Source organism: Aulonocara stuartgranti (assembly GCF_965226115.1).
Source record: "Aulonocara stuartgranti genome assembly, chromosome: 23".
Taxonomy (NCBI): Eukaryota; Metazoa; Chordata; class Actinopteri; order Cichliformes; family Cichlidae; genus Aulonocara; species Aulonocara stuartgranti.
In genome coordinates this window covers 132,268-151,602 of record NC_138958.1, presented here as the reverse complement: position 1 = coordinate 151,602, position 19,335 = coordinate 132,268, and the positions used below count along the sequence as shown (strand labels likewise).

Here is a 19,335-nt window from a genome sequence, read left to right as displayed (position 1 = left end):
AAACTACATTACCCATGAGCCTTCAAACTTAAATTGCGTCACGCGGTTGTACAGTAAAGCGGTTCCTTTTGCGGAAAGGTCTGTTATGTTGTTTTGTTCAGTATAGACGGTTTAGTTTTAATATGTGACCCACGCCTCAACCTGTCATATTACCTTAAACGTCACGTTTTATTCAGTGAGTCTAAAGTTGCTTTAAAAATTAGCTTTAAACTTAGCTAACGTTGCTAGCTAAAGTTGTGCACACCTGTGCTTGCTTTCACTGTCAGGGATCTAACTCTGGTTCGGAGCCTGTCTTCTCCCGGCCAGGATGTTCTTTATTGCTTTGTTGTGGAGCCTGTCGCTCACTGCCGTGGGCCAGCAGGAGGACAACGAGTGGCTCGACCCTTACGATATGCTCAACTACGATGCTAGCACCAAAACGATGAGGAAGCCTACTGAGGTTGGGAGATTGTTTACTCTGACCCAGCTACATTTGACACGGTTCTGATCACTGTGAAGACGTTGTGTTGTCCAGCTCTTTCATTAAGAGTGTGTATTTGCATCGCAGCCAGCAAGCTATGACAACGTGGGCACTAAAAGAAGAGAGTACAATCAGGACTCTAGCCAGACCGAGCTGACGTCCTGCAAAGAGCAAGTGGAGGATTTACAGAAACAGGTTGGTGTTTTGAATAATAAATCAGGCACAATGCATATTCATATTTTCAAAATATAAGTTTTCCCCCATTCAAATTGAATGAGTTAATTGAAGGTGTAGAACTGAAAAACAATTTCCAATTTGTCTAACAGTATTTAGGCTCCAGGCTTATTACTTTCTTCTCATTGTTAGCACAATTGTTGACACGTTTTACACTCCTGAGTCAAGCTCTGCGTTCAAGCTTAGAAAACAATTTCATGTACCTTTTTAAACAGAATTGTGTGGAAGGTTTAAGGAGTCTGGAAAGTTTTTTCTAAGGGACTTTTGAAATGTAGCCTCTAAAAAGAAAGTAAAGTATGATCTGAGGATCAGGGATAGGACTAGCCGCACTCTAAGCCTCTCACTTTCTATTAACTAGAGTCAGACTTACAGATACTGGACCATCAAGAGTATCAGGAAATTACCATAGTAAAAGTCAGGCTGTTACTATGGTGTCATCACAAAGTTAGCCTATCACATTCAATCACATTTTATGTATACATGTGCACTCGCTGTGCATGTTTTCTTAGGTACACCTTGTTAGTCCTGTGTTGGAGCCTCTTTTGCATTCAGAGCGGTCTTATGTTCAACAAGGTTCTGCAAACATTTGAGTTCCACCACATCCCAAAGGTGCTCTATTGGCTTGAGATCATCACTGAATGTACAAGAAACCAATTATACATGATTTGAGTTTTGTTACTACTTCTAGAACAGCCATCAGTGGGTCAGCAACAAGACTCGGGTAGGCTGAGATGTTTAAATTATGGCGAAGTGTGCCAAGAAGATATCCTTCATATCGTTACACCACCTTCCTTCATTCAGAATGAAGATCAAAAGAAGACGATCAAGCTCATCTCACAACAGCCAACATGCAGTCCAGTGTTCAAGCGATTTCTGAGCAGACTGTTGAAGGAAATACAAAGAGTGGGTGTGGTAGGTGGTCATCTCATGTTTTATGGTGAATTATGAGATTTTAGTTGAACATATTGTGCCATAATTTTTCTCTGGTTCAATAATTGGCCAAGTGTCATAAATATTGCAATTTTAAGACACTTGCTCTAATTTCTCCCCAGCCCAGTGACTCCACAGATGTCTTTTTTGATGCCAAAGTCAAACTGTCCAAACAAGCCATGACAGAGATCCAGACACTTCTGGAGGGTGAAGACAGATGGAGAACAGGTGCTCTGGACAACGCCATCAGTCAGATACTCGTGGACCTTAAACCGCATGATTATGAGGCCTGGAAGTGGCGATTTGAAGACACCTTTGGGGTGGAGCTGGACACAGTATTAAAAGTAAGTTTTTAGTAGCTTTTACCTCTGGCTTCCTTCTATTCTGACTCTTCTTAATGCTTCTACTGTGCTTTAATGGTTTCTATTTTCTGTAACCACTCAAACTGTACTCTGCTCTCTCCTCCAGATCGGGTCATTTATCCTGATTATAGTAGCCATTATCAGCACCGAACTGTGGACAACGATTTCCTGGTTTGTGCAGTTCCGACGACTGTTTGCCGTCTGCTTCTTCGTTAGTATTATCTGGAACTGGTTCTACCTGTACAAGGTAAATAGGAGCTCCTGCAGCTTTCAGTGGTTTCAGTTTAGCTGTATTTCAGTGCTTTGATTGTAAAATACAATGTTTTTAATAAATATGTATATTTTGTTCAGATTGCCTTTGCTGAGCATCAAAATAATATAGTGAAGATGGAAGGCTTTAATGCAAAATGCACTGGGGTGAAGAAAATTGACTGGAGTGACAGTTTGAAAGGTATGCAATCACCAAGCACGAACAGTCACGGCATTCTGTGAAAACCTCGTGCATCTAAAATATTAACTGGCTGAGAAAAACATTCCTTTTTAGAGCGTATTAAATATCATTTTGAAATATGTTTCACTGCACAGCCATGAGATGGAGAGGAATTTAAGTCCTTGTGGAGTCATTGTGCAAACTCTGAAGTCTCAGCTGCTTTAACAGTTTTAGACTCCAGCATTGCTGTTTTGCATATATTAAGCGTATTTGGCTCATAACGTCTGCCTAAGCTTGGACCTGTATTTGGTATCCTGCAGAGTGGTTTAGAAGCACCTGGACTCTTCAAGATGACCCTTGTAAGAGATACTATGAAGTTCTCATGGTTAATCCCATCCTGTTGGTACCTCCAACCAAGGTAGGCCACTCTTTGGAATGTCTGTTAAGGGTTATTGAGGTTTTGCGGACACATCACCACTAAACACATGGTTTTAATTTGGCTGCCATTTTGGACATGTGACAAATATGTTGACAGCGTAGAAGTGAGCGAGCAAGTTGCCAGTCACACACTGCCCACGACCATACGACAACCTCCAGTTGTGAAGTAAAAAGTACAAATTTTGAAATTGCATTTTGAAACATCTTGGCTGCAGCACTGAAGCACAACTTTGCTTCCATGTCCAGTTTGTGTCACACTTTTTCAAGTTGTGCAACTGCTCGGCTATTAGTTGGCAAGTTGTTGCAGACAAAACGTGAAAAAAAACAGCCACTGTGGCAAAAACCAAAGTTGTCACCAGGAGGATTTTGGTACAGCACCTTCTTTACACCGATTTTACCCAGCAACCAGTCTACCTTGTTCTAACTGCTATATATTTTTACCATGCCAAACTGTGTTCCTTGGTATGCGCTTGGACTTTGTTATGACCTAGACATCCTTCTCTTTTTAGGCAATCTCTGTTACCATTACGACCTTCATCACAGAGCCACTGAAGCACTTCGGACAGGGAATCAGTGAATTTCTTCGAGCGCTCCTCAAAGATCTACCAGTTACCCTGCAGATCCCAGTCCTGCTCACTATCGTGATCGCCGTTGTGGTACAAATTGTCCCCTTTTTCACATTAATTCACATTATGGAGCTTGCGTTGTATACACAGCATTATTTGCATTAATAAAGCAATACATTGTATGTCTTTGCTTTGTATAAATAAATATATGTTTGACTCTTCTACAGGTGTTCATGTATGGAAGTGTGCAAGCAGCCTTCCAGCATGGCATCATGGCACCTCTACGCCGCCCTCGAAGGGATCCACCACCACCAGAGCTGGAACAACCGCAAGCTCAACCTCGCCTCAGGATTGAGGACTGCAATCATTTTGCAGGAGGGGATGCACCTCAACAGCAACATGCCCTAAGGTACAGAGCTGATGAAGCCAGATTAAACAGGAATGACTTGCATCAGAGGAGACCCAACAGGCAGTGGGTCGAGACTCTAGGAACTGCTGAGGATGAGCCGGACGCTGAGCGGGCCAAGGAAGTTCCTGAGGCAGACCAGAATCCGTCTGTTGAGCCAGATTCAGAAAACCCGCGGGGAGCAGAAGAACGGCCACCAGCAGCAAAGGATAACAGCGTTGGTGAAAACAAAGCCAAATCGGAGCCAAAAGCTGCTCGGTCAGATTCGTCTGAGTCGAAGAATAAAACTTCAAAAGGGAATGAGAACCTTTCTCAAGATCAACCAGACAGAGATGTTGCACTGCTCAGACCTGAGCTCCCAGACGTGCAGCCTGTCGATGAGGTGAGCCCCCCCCCCTTTTTTTTTTTTTTTTTTTTTTTTAGATTTTTGTTTATATTCATTAGGGCTGCCACAAATGAGTATTTTGATAGTCGACTAGTCACCGATTATTTTTGCGATTAGTCAACTAATCAGATCATGCATCCATTGAATGTAAAACCTGCAGCTTATTGCGCCAGCATGCATCTACTCTTATATATCATTAGCTTACAGCTTTAAGTGTTTCAGGTATGTGCTAACTAAAAATAAAGAGAAGATGATAGTTTATTAAATTTTAATGAAATTTGTAGATTGTTTCGGTGGAGTTTAATAAACTCACCGCAGTATATTCTCGAGCATCTCACACTTCTGATAATCAGCTGTCTGCTTGACTTTACTCAGCTGTGTAAAAACTATAACTTTAATCTCAGCCAAACCGATTTACTCAGGAACAAATAAAATACTGAAAAAAGCCAAACAATAACATTTTTAAGTTATCAAAGTGACTCATATGTCATGTTTAACCTGAGTAGCAAAAGACGGCGGTGGGTTTGAAGACGATTTGCCGGGAGTCTGGTGTTCTCAGGGCTCTAGTGAGCCTTGCCCCCGGCTAGCTATCGAGCTAGCGGGTAACAGACGTCTCCGAAAACGTCGGAGCGCTTTTGAAAATATGCGGTGTCTTGATAAACTGAGCAGATATTTGAGGTTTACACAGCTACATTCTCGCCTGAAAATATGTTAAACGTTTATTTTGTGACCCAGTAAGAATAATAAGAGTAATATTAAAACTAACTAGCTGCCGCCATTGTTGGAAACTGAGCTGGGCCGCGCTATGAATTCTGGGACACAGTTTCTTCTTCTTCTGGGTTTAACGGCAACTGGCATCCTTGTACATGCAGTGCTGCCATCTTCTGTTTCAGTCCGTTATTACACTCTTAAATCCTACTACTTATTCCTGCGTCTTTTGGGGTCTTACAAAGCTTCAAAAGACGCGTCGACTATTAAATTAATCGTCAACGATTTTGATAGTCGACGTAATCGTGACTAGTCGACTAATCGTGGCAGCCCTAATATTCATCCAACCAAATTAGACACACAGCAGTGGTTTTTAACAGAGACTAATGTTGTTCTTATTTTTTTAATGCACTCATGGACGGGAAGGTGAATATTCACATGCAACATAAATTGGTAACAAAGTATTTAATGACATTAACATTTCATTTTTCCTGCATTTTTGTCTTTTGTTCTTTTCTTTTCTTTTATACCTGCTGAGTTTGTCTTAGTTTTGTTAATGTAGAGCCAGTAATGCGTTATCATTACTGCTTTTTTTCTGCCTTGTATATGTTAGATTTCTGTTGCTACCACACCACTGACGTTTGTTCAACAACAGTGGATCTCAATCCTGGTGAGCTTGATGGAGCTCTCTCAGTATACGCAGCAATAAAGTGCATGTCAGCGACTGTATCTTCATTACATCGTTTTGTTTTTTTCATTTGAGGACGTTTTGCAGCAAATAATTAGTGGCTTCATAGTTGTATAGTTTACACATTTGCAAGTTCCCTGGTTTGATCCAAGGAGGAGACACATTTGATGCTGATGGGTAAACAGCTGTATCAAATTAAGCATGGAGCTACCCGCTGTGGTAACTAAAATGATAACTTTGAACTCCAAATGTGTTTAACGTTTTGTGATTATTATTATCTTTATGTAGTTGAAAATCTCTTAATGGCTAAATTATAAACTTTGGTTTATGAGTGTATTATTTGCTGCTAAAAGGTACTTTTTAATATGTAATTAATTTGTAATGCATTTCTGTTCTGTTTCTCTGCAGCGCCCAGAAGCCTCACTTGAAGACTCCTCACTGCGACGCTCTGTAAATTTTAAAGCTCCCGTCCAGGAGACTGGTGGAAATAATGAATACATCTGACTGACAGATGTACAGATGGTGTTAAAGTGAATTAACAGGATGACGGGATTACCACCACGCAGTGTGGTTGTTTGCTGCTGTGCGGTCACCCGTATGTGGCTATCCATGAGGAACAACTGCTCGGGATAATTGTGTTTTCCTGGTGAATTCTGATTTCCCGCTGGCAAAACGTTTGGGAAATCATGTAGCACCAGGCTGGAACAGTGTTGTTTACTCAGTTTGGTGTTCCTGTGTGCTTTTTGGTCTCTTTCGAATCGTTGTTAAAATTGGATCTATATTTGACGAGCTGTATAATAAGTCGGTGCTGCAAATTAAAAAAGATGTTTTGAATTTTTAACTAGAGCCTGACTGAGGCCACATTTTTGGAACTGTTGGGGACTTTTAAGGAATAAAAAGTTCTGAATATGTGGAAATAAATACACTATTACTAATGTTGTTTGTCACTGGGCTTTACGATATTTTTATGTTTATTCTTCTGAAGAAATGCTACCACACATTTTGGTTTTGCTACATATTATTGATGAATAACTGGCCATCCAGCGATCCGTGTTTTGTGCCAGCTGCGCTCTCACTCGTTCTGTCGGCGGTGCTGGTTTAACCCGATGATGCGGCGGGGCGGGAGTGCTATCAGCCGGGTATGGTCGTGCGCGCTCCGTCTTTCCGAACGGATATTTTTGTAGCTGTGGAGATCAGGGAAATTATTTTGCTGCTATTGTTAATAATCATCATCATTACCATTGCATTAATAATATAATCTACAGTATTGATATTGCATTCAGATGTTTAAACAGTGTGTGTGTCTTTCAGAAAGACTAAGTTGCAGGCTGACAGGAAATTGCAGGTTTACAGAGTGTGCCTTTTACAGAAGTGAAACTGAAAGCAGAGTCTAAGTGCAGGTTATTCTGAGGAGCTGTTTGGACGAGGCTATGTGAATAACTAGGTTATTCAAATTGTCTTTTATACTTTTATATTCTTTGATTAAGCTTTTAGTAGAGGTTCCTGATTAAAACATTTATTCAACATATACATAGTTTCAGTTCGGTTATTACATATATGAGAGTGGCTTCTGTCTCTCTGTCTGGTGAGAGGTCAGGAGCTAGTCGGCGAGGTGAAATAGGGTACAATTGTGGTTAGCACACACACACTCAGTTAGAGAGAATCATTTATAGGTGAAAGTTTAATCATGTTTTGCTCAGGGTTGCAAAAGAGCAGTTTGTCGCAGAACTGCTGCTGATGTGTCAAGATGATAAGCGAGCATCCGGCAGTGACAGGAAGTACCTGCCATGAAGATGAAGACAATGTTCTTTTTAAACTGTGTTAAAAGTCATTGTGGTTTTGACCTATGTATGAAATGGATCTGACGTTGAGGGGGCGTCATTAAATTCAAGCCCTGATGGTATAAAATATCTGTTTATGCTTTGATTAAGTCGTGTAAGTGTATTTCATTAAAATCAATTGTCTGACCAAGCTCTTCTGGACCTGGTTGTTTGTACTCTCCTTCCTCAATATTTGAACCTTAACATTTGGGGGCTTCGTCCGGTGGTTGAGGAGGGAGAGAATTAGAAGGTGTAGACGGAGAAATTCGGTGGTCTGAGGTGGTCGGACGGGCAGACACGAGTGCCAGTGGTCGAAGTGAGAGGGCATAAGCCGGCTTATCCAAAGGTAAGGCACTACCTGTTGAATTATTTCCAAAGTGTGCCAAATTGGACATTACAAATTAAAGTCTACTCACTGAAATTACTGGTGAATGTCTGGTTTGATTTTGATGAAAATCTCATGACAGTACTGAGGATTTAAATGATTGAATGCGGTTGGACCGCTAAAGGATTTAATACGGTTGGACCGTGGAAAGCAGTTGGACTGCTTTTAGTATATTAGGGAATTTGGTTATTGTTTGGGGTTGGAGCCCCTATTGGTTATAAGGTTGGACCTGCTTCAGTCTTACACTGTTTTGGGTGTTTTACTGTTGTTCCAAAGTATTATAAATTATTCAAGAACGTCAGTTGGACTGATAGGAAGCGCAGTGCTCAGAGGTAACGCTTGCCAATGCCAAGGACGCTTAGGCATTGTCCTTGAAGAGGGATAGTCAGTTGGTCACTGTGGAGCTTGGGGCACTCCAGAATAACTAGGAGTTAGAGTCTCCTTACCGTTTGGAACGGTAGTTTGCGCTTTTTTGGCCAGCAGAAGTTGGACTTCGGGCGTGTAACTTTAACTTAAAACTTTGGGGTAAGCCTTGGCTGTGAAATGGCAAAAATAGAGCTTCAGGCAAAGTTTGGGTTGGTTGACGCTTTTAAATTGAGTTAGGGATTTTAGAGATGAGGCCAGAAACTGTTGGACAGATACTGGTTAATTGATCACAAGAAAGTTGGACTTTATCGGTTAACTTAAATTTGTCGAAATTGTTTAGGCGCTAAAGCTGACAGATCTGACAGTGGTTGTAAATATAAGACGTCTTTGTAATATAAAATAAGAGAGTTTGGTGTGAGAGGAGGTTGTGTGTCGACTCAGTAATGCACTGACTGTCTGCTGCTATTTTTAGATGGTGTGTGTGAAAATGCAAATTAGTAAGCAGTGAACTGTTTAAACCACAGTTGGTTTTACAAGTACTGCTGCAAACATTGTTGAATGTGTGTTTAAGACGCCATTTATGTTTATTAGAGGGCTATAAATAAAGTCTTGAGCTGCCGTAGTGAATGTATAGTAATTGACTGAGTTTTTTTAAATTTATATATATATATATATATATATATATATATATATAGCCTACCGAGCCTACCGCAGACATGAGCGAGACAGATAAATATGAAGGCATGCCGGCTCGGACGTCGCCCGGATCAACAAGGTCCGCGTCAGGTGTTGAGGAACCAGGGCACCCTGACGACAACTGGGCTACTGGAACAAGAAGGCATCGGTGGGCAAGAGACGAAAACAGGGCGTTGTTGGAATGCTACTACGCAAGTAACCCTGGCGGAAGGGGCTACACGAATAGGATGAGGGGACCTATGGATTCTTCGATACCCAACATCCACAATGACGGTGAAACAACTAGTAGCTCAGTGTTCCAACATTCGAAAGAAGGGACTGCTATCACAGCTAGAGATTGACAAGGTACAACATAAATGCTATGGCAAAGAGGAGTCAGGACGCTTGAGGAGGTACACCAGAGAAGGCAGGAGAATAAACCAGCTGTTCTCCACAGAACCAGCAAAGGTGTACTCTCAGTGGCAAGGGAACAATAAGAGACTGGAGACGGAGCAATACTGGAAGAGCATATGGGAGAAGGACGCAACCCATAACGGCAATGCTCAGTGGCTAGTGGATCTGAGGGCAGACCATAGCGACCTCCCTGAACAGGGTCCAGTAACCATCACAGTGGCAGATATCCAAGAAAGGGTCTCCAGTATGAAGAGTTGGACAGCACCATCACGCCTACTGGCTGAAGAAGCTGACTGCACTCCACGAGCGTCTGGCAGCACAAATGAACCAGCTGCTAGTTAACGAGAGACACCCGGAATGGCTAACCGAAGGTCGAACGGTCCTGATCCCCAAGGACCCCAAGAAGGGACCGGTCCCATCCAACTACCGACCAATAACCTGCCTCAGTACTACATGGAAGCTCCTGTCAGGCATCATATCGGCTAAGATGAACAGGCACATGGGTCAATACATGAGTGGGGCACAGAAAGGGATTGGCAAGAATACCAGAGGCGCAAAACACCAGCTACTGGTAGACAGAACAGTCAGCCGAGACTGCAAGACCAGACTGACCAACCTGTGCACTGCCTGGATTGATTACAAGAAGGCCTATGACTCAATGCCCCACAGCTGGATACTGGAATGCTTAGAATTGTACAAGATCAACAGGACCCTAAGAGCCTTCATCAGGAACTCAATGGGGATGTGGCATACAACACTAGAGGCCAGCTCCAAGCCCATAGCACAAGTCACCATCAAGTGCGGGATCTACCAAGGAGATGCTCTGTCCCCACTGCTGTTCTGCATAGGCCTGAACCCCCTCAGTGAGATCATTAACAAGACTGGCTACGGATACCGACTACGGAATGGAGCAGTTGTCAGCCACCTCCTGTACATGGATGACATCAAGCTGTAGAAGATCCATAGAGGCTGGGGTCTATCACACCAGGCAAGACCCCAGGTGCAGGCTGTGGAAAGATGCCCCAGAGACAATCCAGCACATAACAGTAGGGTGCAAGATGCTAGCAGGCAAGGCATACATGGAACGCCATAACCAAGTGGCCGGCATAGTGTACAGGAACATCTGTGCCGAGTATAACCTGGAAGTCCTGAGGTCAAAATGGGAGATGCCCCCAAGGGTGGTGGAGAATGACCGAGCTAAGATCCTGTGGGACTTCCAGATACAGACGGACAAAATGGTGGTGGCTAACCAACCGGACATAGTGGTGGTAGACAAACAGAAGAAGACGGCCGTAGTGATCGATGTAGCGGTTCCGAATGACAGCCATATCTGGAAGAAGGAACACGAGAAGCTGGAGAAATACGAAGGGCTCAGAGAAGAGCTCGAGAGGATGTGGAGGGTGATGGTAACAGTGGTCCCCGTGGTAATTGGAGCACTAGGTGCGGTGACTCCCAAGCTAGGCGAGTGGCTCCAGCAGATCCCGGGAACAACATCGGAGATCTCTGTCCAGAAGAGCGCAGTCCTGGGAACAGCTAAGATACTGCGCAGGACCCTCAAGCTCCCAGGCCTCTGGTAGAGGACCCGAGCTTGAAGGATAAACCGCCCGCAGGGGCGTGCTGGGTGTTTTATTTATATATATATATATTGTTAGGATTCAAAAATTGAGAAAGGGTACAAGAGGTGATCGAAAAATAACCACACTGGTCCGGCCAGGTGAAGTCAAACGAAGATTTTAATTCACACGTGGGAAGATTCACTGGAAACAGCAATTGATCTTCGACTTACTAAAGCTCAAACAATTATTTTATAACATCAGGGTTTGTTTACTGACGCCCCTTCATGCGTCACCGGTACATTTCATACATAGATCAGATCAACATCATCATGACTTTTCACCCAGAAAATCATCTTCTATTTTCATGGCTTGGTACTTTCCGTTCTTGTCTCAAAGTGAATTGTTCCTCTTTCTTGTCTAGACATAACTAATCTCTTCTCTAAATAAATCTTAACTAATGTGTGTGTACGTGTTGACCTCACATGCTCTTTGTGTCACCTCTTCACCTCCTACTGTCTGTGTCTCGTCCTCAAATGCTCTTTCTGTCACCTCTTGCACTTCTGACCTTTCACTAGACCAGAGGCTCACTGAGACTATGTGTATGTCTTCTACTAAATAAATGTTTTAACCAAGAACCTCTACTAAAACCTTAATATAAAATGACCTGATATAAGTGTTTTGTAAGCATGTATTGCAATTCCTTCTATGTTCTAGTTTTCCCTCAGCATGTATCACCTAGACACTCTCACTAGATGAAGCTCAAAACCATTAATGAACCTGAACATCAACTCAAATAAGCACAGATATGCAATATGTATAAAATAATTATAACTGCACCTGAAATACAAAGTTAACATCATCATAAACATCTTAAGGCCATCTTAAAGCTATCTGTTACATTGTTAAAACAATGATTATACTGCAGATTATATTATGCTGGTAAAACACTTTTCTATTCATCCCCACAATATATATATATATATATATATATATATATATATATATATATAGTGAGTGCACTGTATATATTTAAGACTAACATATTACTTTTAGTAGTAACCTCTCTCCAGCAATAATTGCTGGTGTGTTTTATTTTTTCAATTTCTTGTGTGTGCGGTGAGAATAATAGAGGTTTCAATTGTTTTTCTTTTTGACTTGCTCTTTCTGATTATGAAAGGCATGTCTAAAATACTCTTAGGAAAGCGTGTTTTGAGTATATTCCTCAACTCTTGTCACAGTTTAAGTGTGTGAATGCTGTGAGTAGTAGGCTTTGAGTGATTGGGTGTGATTTCTACAAAATAATAAATAATAATAACACTATGAAAGTTGATAGTAGAGTGCGTGCAGAAGTGGAAGTGTGAGAGAAAAAGGCGGTGTGTGTGAGACGATTCCTGATGTCTGAAAGAGCTCTGCTGAGCACACTGAAGACTGTGATGTGAATGCTGACAAATGCAAAGAATTTAGTATATTTAAAAGTGTGTGTGCGTGAAACAAGGGTGCATTGTTTTTAGATCAAGACTTAGTAAAACTAAACAGTTTGATTAGGTTGTAAAATAGGAAAGAGAAACAGGAAATATGGCTCTGAGTGCTGTGTGTGTGTGACAAGAAATGGTTTGTGTGACAGGAACTTTGCATGCCCATAAAAGGAGACTCACTGTGACAAGTGAGCACCCAGAGAGAGAGATGAGTCAAACTCTAGGCAGAATGGAGGTTTTAAGAAAAGAAATGAAAAGGATATTAATGGTATGCTTTAGTGTGTCAATACAGGTTACAAATAAATAAAGGTGGACTTTTCTCAACCTGGAATTTTGAGTACAGCGGCAAAACCATAGATTAACAGAATTGGGAGGAAATAGGCCAGATTTTGGCTTAAAATTTTACAGCTTGACCTCCCACTTGTCCCGATCCTGAGAAGAAACTCAAAGGACAGTTAATCTCCTGATGAAGACCGACAGAACATCGTGGACTTGAAGAATTAACAGCAGGCAAAAGACAGTGCAACTGAACCATTAACACTGAAACCACACTGACGATACCAGCAGCAGCATATTTGCCATGCTTGGAGTAATCTTGAAAGAGACGACTGAAAGGATGAACAGAGAAGAAGAAACCACGTGATGAAAAGATGCACGGTGAACTGCAGGCTGGTAAGAACAGTGTGACATAACTGTTTAAAGGCACTGAATGGGATATTTTGCCAGGCTGGGATTTAATCTAAAAGGAAAATACTGAAAAGATCAACGGAGAAGAAACAGACTGTGTCTGCTGGAGATTTCAAGACAACAAAGGACACTATGAGAAGGACACAGGGGCCAGTGGGAAGGTGAAGCCCAGACGAGTTCGACTGCGAGAATAGGGTTAGGGTGTTGAAAAAAGATCAGGGCACCAGCAATCGCCGGTTCCCTGAGATGCACTCTCCACCGTGGGACAGGATGGTGGTACCCCTGCCCCAGTTCAAAAAATTGCCCATCTTGGGTTAATGCGCATCTACTGAGCTCCTCGCGACGTTTCGGCGTTCCTTCGCCTTCTTCAGGCCGAGCTCAGTGTGTCTGTGTTGTGTGCCGTCTTGGCTTTTATAGTGTTTGTTACGGCCCTAGCAGGGCCTCCTCCTGAAGGTGCCTGTGTGGGCGTGTCCCACCACCTCTTCTGCCTGAGGTGCCACCTTTCCCTGTTACACAGCTGACTCACATCAGTAATTAACAGTATTTAAGCCCAGGGAAAGGTGAGCTCTGGGCCAGAGTGCCATTAGTGTGGTTACAGCTTGTGAGCTGAGTGGTTTTTGTGTTTGCAGCGAGTGAGCTGTGTTTTGGTGGTTTGCAGCTAGTGAGCTGCTCTTTCTTTTTGGCTTACGTTTTACTTTATTGACCAACGCCTGAGTTTTGTTTGTTTTTCTTAAATGGTGATAGCGGCTTGTCCGTCTCTTTTAGTTGCGCTACTTTAATAAAACTCTTTAATTTAACCCTTTTGCCTCCTTGACTCCTTTTTCTGACCCGGTCACTTTTGTTACTTCCCCCTCCCCGCCTAGACCCCTCAGGGGAACGTAACAAGTGGGGGCTCGTCCGGGATCGTTGAAAAGGGAGTTTTGAGTTGGAATTGGTTTTTGATTATCTTGCTGTTTTTACCTTTGGAGATTCAACTTCCCAGTTTAGTTAGGTGAGTGTCCAGCTGAGCTTTGTTTTAAGTTCTTCCTTCGGGCACTCTTTTGTTGTTTTGCCTTTTTTATTTTCGGAGTAATCCTGGGCGGGGATTAGTTCCCTGTTGGGGGTAGGCAATTCAGGGCTCCAGTCGCTGAAGTTTCGCCTTTCAAGTTGCCTCAAGCCCGGCACGCTCCAGAAGATAGGTAAAGTTTGTTGTGCTTAGGAACTGGGTAAGTTGTGTTTGTTTATTGTGTATACTGTAAGAGGTACGTTGGTCAGCTAAAGTAAGTTGTGTAGTGGTCTGTTAACTGTCTTAATTAGGTTGTGTTTTGCTAACTCTTCACCATCCCCAAAATGGTTGACACAGCTGCTAGTGTACAGGTGTCTAGAGGCTCGTTTGTGAGCAATAACATTCACCTGGTTCCAGACTTCTGTGAATCCAGTGTTCACAGCTTTTTCAGTGTGTTCGAACGCCTGGCAACTGCACTGCAGTGGCCTCAAGATGTGTGGGGGGTGATGTTGCTGTGTCGGTTGACAGGTGAGGCTCAAGAAGCGTGCTCTGGTCTGTCTAGGCAGGACAGCCTAGTTTATGAAAAGATTAAAAGTGCTGTCCTCCAAGCCTATGAACTTGTGCCTGAGGCCTATAGGCAGAACTTTCGAGGTTTGGAGTTGGAACAGGGTCAGTCCTACCTTGACTTTGCTCGGGAGAAGGCAAAGCTTTTTGGTAGGTGGTGCTCTGCAAGCCAGGTTAACAGTTTGGGGTCGTTACGTGAGCTCATGCTTGTGGAGGATTTTTAAAAACTCTGTTCCTGAGTGTATTGCTCTTTATTTAAGCGAACAAAGGGTTTCCACATTACAGCAGGCTGCCATACTGGCAGATGAGTTTACCCTAACTCATAAAACAAATGCTGTAGAATGTGACATCTCTTCTCACTGTAATACATCTTGGAGAGCTAGGAGGGAGCCAGCTAACAAGGCTGAAAAAGTTGTGGTTTCGAGACCCAAAACGAAGCTTTGTTTCTTCTGCCACAAACCTGGACACCTCATTGCTAACTGTTTGAACTTGAAACTCAAACGGAAAGCTGACTCAAAGCAAAAAGGGCCTGCTTTGAGAAAAGTTAGTCGTGGTTCTCAAACCGACAAGGTTGCCAGGCCTAGTAAAAGGCTACACTTGGAGCATAATTGCTCAATAGTGTCATGTAGTCAGTGTGAGAGGTCAACTAACCCTGAGCTGCTGCTGGTTGACAATGTCCCAGTTCCTCAAAATGACCTGCTGTGTTCTCCACATGTGATGGCTCAAAAAAGCCCTGGTTATCACATGAGAAATTGTTTTGAGGGTCTGCGGCCACCCTCAGTAAGTATTTTGAACCCATTGAGATGGGGTTGGCAGCTTCCGCAGGCAATGCCTAACCGTTGCTATGGGGTTTGGTAGGTGGAAAGCCTGCCAGTAGGTGATGAAACGGTTATGGACTTGTTGTGGTTATCGTAATAATTTGACAAACCATGGGTTTGTATTTATGGGAGGGGGTGTTACGGCCCTAGCAGGGCCTCCTCCTGAAGGTGCCTGTGTGGGCGTGTCCCACCACCTCTTCTGCCTGAGGTGCCACCTTTCCCTGTTACACAGCTGACTCACATCAGTAATTAACAGTATTTAAGCCCAGGGAAAGGTGAGCTCTGGGCCAGAGTGCCATTAGTGTGGTTACAGCTTTTGAGCTGAGTGGTTTTTGTGTTTGCAGCTAGTGAGCTGTGTTTTGGTGGTTTGCAGCTAGTGAGCTGCTCTTTCTTTTTGGCTTACGTTTTACTTTATTGACCAACGCCTGAGTTTTGTTTGTTTTTCTTAAATGGTGATAGCGGCTTGTCCGTCTCTTTTAGTTGCGCTACTTTAATAAAACTCTTTAATTTAACCCTTTTGCCTCCTTGACTCCTTTTTCTGACCCGGTCACTTTTGTTACTTCCCCCTCCCCGCCTAGACCCCTCAGGGGAACGTAACAGTGTTGCTTGTCTCCTCCCACTTCTTGGGTTCTCACTTTTTCTTTTTACGTGACTTACTTGTCTTTTCACTTTGCTTTCTGTGTTTCCTTTTTTCTTTGACTTGTTTTCTCTTTGTGCTACTGTTTTTAGGGTTAGGGAATGAAGACTGACTCCTCCCCCCTCTTTCGAAGGCAGGAGGACGTGCACGGTCCATCCCCCAGGTGACCCGTTGCTGCTGGAAGTTGGACCGCCCAGGACGCCGCTGGCGCCTCCCGCGACGGACCACCGTCCACCCATCCTCATCATCAAAAAAAGCCATCGAGCCCGATGGACTTTTTAATGTCTTGGTGTTTTTGTTTACTTATGTAGTGTGTTGATTTTTATTATTGTGGTATCGCCTTTGTTATATATTAATAATGTCGCCTTTGGTATCTAAGTAATCAAAAAGTAAGAGTGGTAATTAAGAAAATAAAATGAAATGAAATAAAAGTTTTTTTGCTCTTTTGTTATTTATTAGTTTTGTATTTATGAATTAAAAATAAAATGAATTAAATAAAATAAAATTTCAATTTGTGCCGCCGCGACGTTTCGGCCCTGAAAAGGGCCTTCTTCAGGCTATGGCACAAAAAACAAGCAAAACAAACTTCTGTGTGTTTGTCTAGTCTCTGTGATGTTGCTCCTTTTGTGTCTCAAGGCGAAATGCCCTTCCCGTGTGTCTCAGCGCCTTTTATACCCTCTGCTCCAGTTAGATTTTTCATTCGTCTTCTTTATCCAAATTTCCTTCCTATGTAAATTGCCCTTTCCCATTAGTTTTTAAAAATGCTCACTCCATGAATTATGATATTTCCCAGTATGTACTTAATTATTGTAGGCCCAAATCATATTTACACCCAATATTAAAAGTCCAATTTAACATGAAATTTTTAATAATAATTTTTAATCCCAAAATTTATGTTAAATGTTATGACATATTAATTTTTTACTTGTATATTTTTAAACCCCCAAATTCTGCATGCCCCTTGTGCTCAAACTACAAATATGAAAATTTTAACCCAATAATACCCTAAATTATTAAAATTATCAAAATTAAATCATGAATTAGTTGCAATTCCCCCATGAATTTTTATGATTACAATGACCCATTGTAAATATTGAACCCCTCCCTCTTCCCATCCTCCCAATAAGGGTTAGTGATAGGTTTGTAGCTTGAACCTATTCGCTGGAACGTTGAAGGCAATATAATTACACAGCAAGCAAGACACGAAGTAGGCAAAGTTCTTCTTGTCACTCATGCATGAGGGAGACCTGCCTGGAGCCAAGTGTCGTTCCACCACTTGACCTCCGTCAGACTCTCAGCCAGGTTCCCCATAGCACTCCTTTTATTGTGGTTACATGAATATGCATAGGGTCATTAACATATAGCATCTTACATAGGTATACATGTGAACAAAGAATACCGTGTGTGTGTGTGTGTGGGGTACTGCTGATCAAAGGGTCATATAACATGAAAGCACAAAAGACCCCTCTGTTGGTCTTCCTTGGTCTCTTGTGTTCTGAGGGCCTCTGGATGTCTGGAGTTTTGATCTCCTCCATACCTGCTTCATGCCCTGGATGACGGGGCTGTGGCCCCCCACACCCTCTAGCAGATCATTACATGAAGGAACCTTTTAAAAAAAACAAGCGCATCCATGCTCACAGGTGTACACACGGGTGATCACACCCACAAACTACACCCTTTTTGGCTCCTACCTCAAAGCACACTGTGTTCTGTTGATCTTATGTGCTGCACAATAATGTTTAATATTTAGTATTTACTGTCATATTCCCATATATCATTGTGATGTTGTTTATTCTATTACTCTTGTTCTCTTCTGCTTGTTTTCTTTTTTCTTTCTCAACAGATGATCCAGGTGATCGATATATGCATTTTTTTTTCTTTTTTCTTTTCTTTTTTTTTCTTTTTCTGCCCATTCTGTTGGTTTTTGTCTTTTGCCCTTCTCCCCCGTCCCTCTTCTCAGCTGTTTCTCTTTCCCTCTTTCTTTCTCCCCTTCTTTCCCCCAGTCAAGTCTGTCCCGTATTCAGCAAGTGAAAATAAAATAAACAATAAAAGGTGAATCAAATGGACCATTATGGCAAGGCTGGGATGGTCCATTTGGTAAAGTAAATCCGTTTGGCATTTTTCTTTGCCTTTAGACAATAATTCTGATGGCAAAAGAGCCAAACGGGACAGGCAAAAAAAAAAAAAAAAAAAAAAAAAGGAAATACATCCCTATAAGTATGTGACAGGTTAGAGGAGAGCTCTGTACCAGCGTGGAGTCACTGTGGGTAGATGAAGAGCATGTGTGCACAAACTGTTCAAACACAGCTACAGTGGGAAGGAGAAAACTACAAACATGGTGGTCCTGGATGTTCCCAGAGTGATCACTGTGATGATGTCATCTCCTTACAGCTCAAACGTGGCCTCCTGGTGAGTCGTGTTGAACCAAAGGAAGATCATGTTCTGGTGTCCTAAGAGGAGGTCAGAGAAGTCCACAGTGGGGACACCAGATGATGGACTACTCTCTTGCTCTTGACGAAGGCAGTCGCACTTTTCTCCTCCTCCTCCTCCCCCTTAGTCTCGTGTTTTTTGTATTACTTTTCCCTGGAACACTCTCTCACAGTCTGTTCTCTAAAACCTAAAAGAGGAATTATGGATTTGATCAACTGGTCGCTGAATGCAATTGACACCCCTTTTCTCAACGAGAAGTCTGAGCTTGGGTGAGCCTGAGTGCTGAAGATATCTACCTATTCGGAACCATGATAACAGGGTTCTTGCTGATCGGAGCTGGCTTGGCCCTGGCTTATCGAAGAATTAAGGAAGCGGAACCGGCTGTTCAAACCCCCACAAGGCTGCACGCTGGGATTGAAATGATGGGACGAGGCGTGAGTTTCTCAAAATGGGCTCATTGAGTGCAGCACGGATAAGATCTTGGAGAAGCTTATGGCTGCCGTGAACAGTGTTGGTCAAGTTACTTGAAAAAAGTAATCAGTAACTAATTACCAGGGTTTTAATAGTTTTGCAATTTTCATTAGTTTTTATTTTTATTTAGTTTTGACTTCAGATTTTCAATTTTATATCAGTTTTAATTCGTTTTTACCAATTGTTTGCTAGTTTAGTTTAGTTTAAATTTTTTTTGAAAATCCTTAGTTTCAGTTTAGTTTTGATTAGTTTCAGTTATAGTTTTAGTTTTGTTTGCAATAATTAAGTGCAACAAAATCCCAGTTTCATCATATCAGTCATGCTCTTCTGCTTATCCTTGGGTATGTTGCTATTCCAGCTACCATACCCTGCACCCTGCACAGGTCGCCTGTCTGTCGCAGGGCTAACACGCAGAGACAGACAACTCACATTCCCACCTATGGGT

The 19,335-nt window shown here is 42.4% G+C and overlaps 1 protein-coding gene across 5 annotated transcripts; it reads left to right on the top strand.

Annotated features, from left to right (window-relative positions):
* Nucleotides 1–16: 16 nt before the first annotated feature.
* On the top strand, nucleotides 17–16,538 carry LOC309700025 (chloride channel CLIC-like protein 1). 5 transcript variants are annotated; one of them, XM_082523366.1, is made up of 12 exons: nucleotides 17–439; nucleotides 548–655; nucleotides 1,496–1,606; nucleotides 1,747–1,968; nucleotides 2,093–2,233; nucleotides 2,338–2,437; nucleotides 2,737–2,834; nucleotides 3,364–3,510; nucleotides 3,648–4,208; nucleotides 5,346–5,372; nucleotides 5,533–5,589; nucleotides 16,082–16,538. In XM_082523366.1, the coding sequence occupies exons 1-12, from the start codon at nucleotides 308–310 to the stop codon at nucleotides 16,085–16,087; spliced, it is 1,710 nt and encodes a 569-aa protein (XP_082379492.1). In that variant the 5' UTR covers nucleotides 17–307; the 3' UTR covers nucleotides 16,088–16,538. The 5 variants fall into 5 exon arrangements, with proteins under 5 accessions (XP_082379492.1, XP_082379493.1, XP_082379490.1 ...); XM_082523367.1 differs by lacking the exon at nucleotides 5,533–5,589 and having other exon boundaries at nucleotides 16,082–16,535; XM_082523364.1 differs by lacking the exon at nucleotides 16,082–16,538 and having other exon boundaries at nucleotides 5,533–5,998.
* The last annotated feature ends 2,797 nt before the right edge of the window (nucleotides 16,539–19,335 follow it).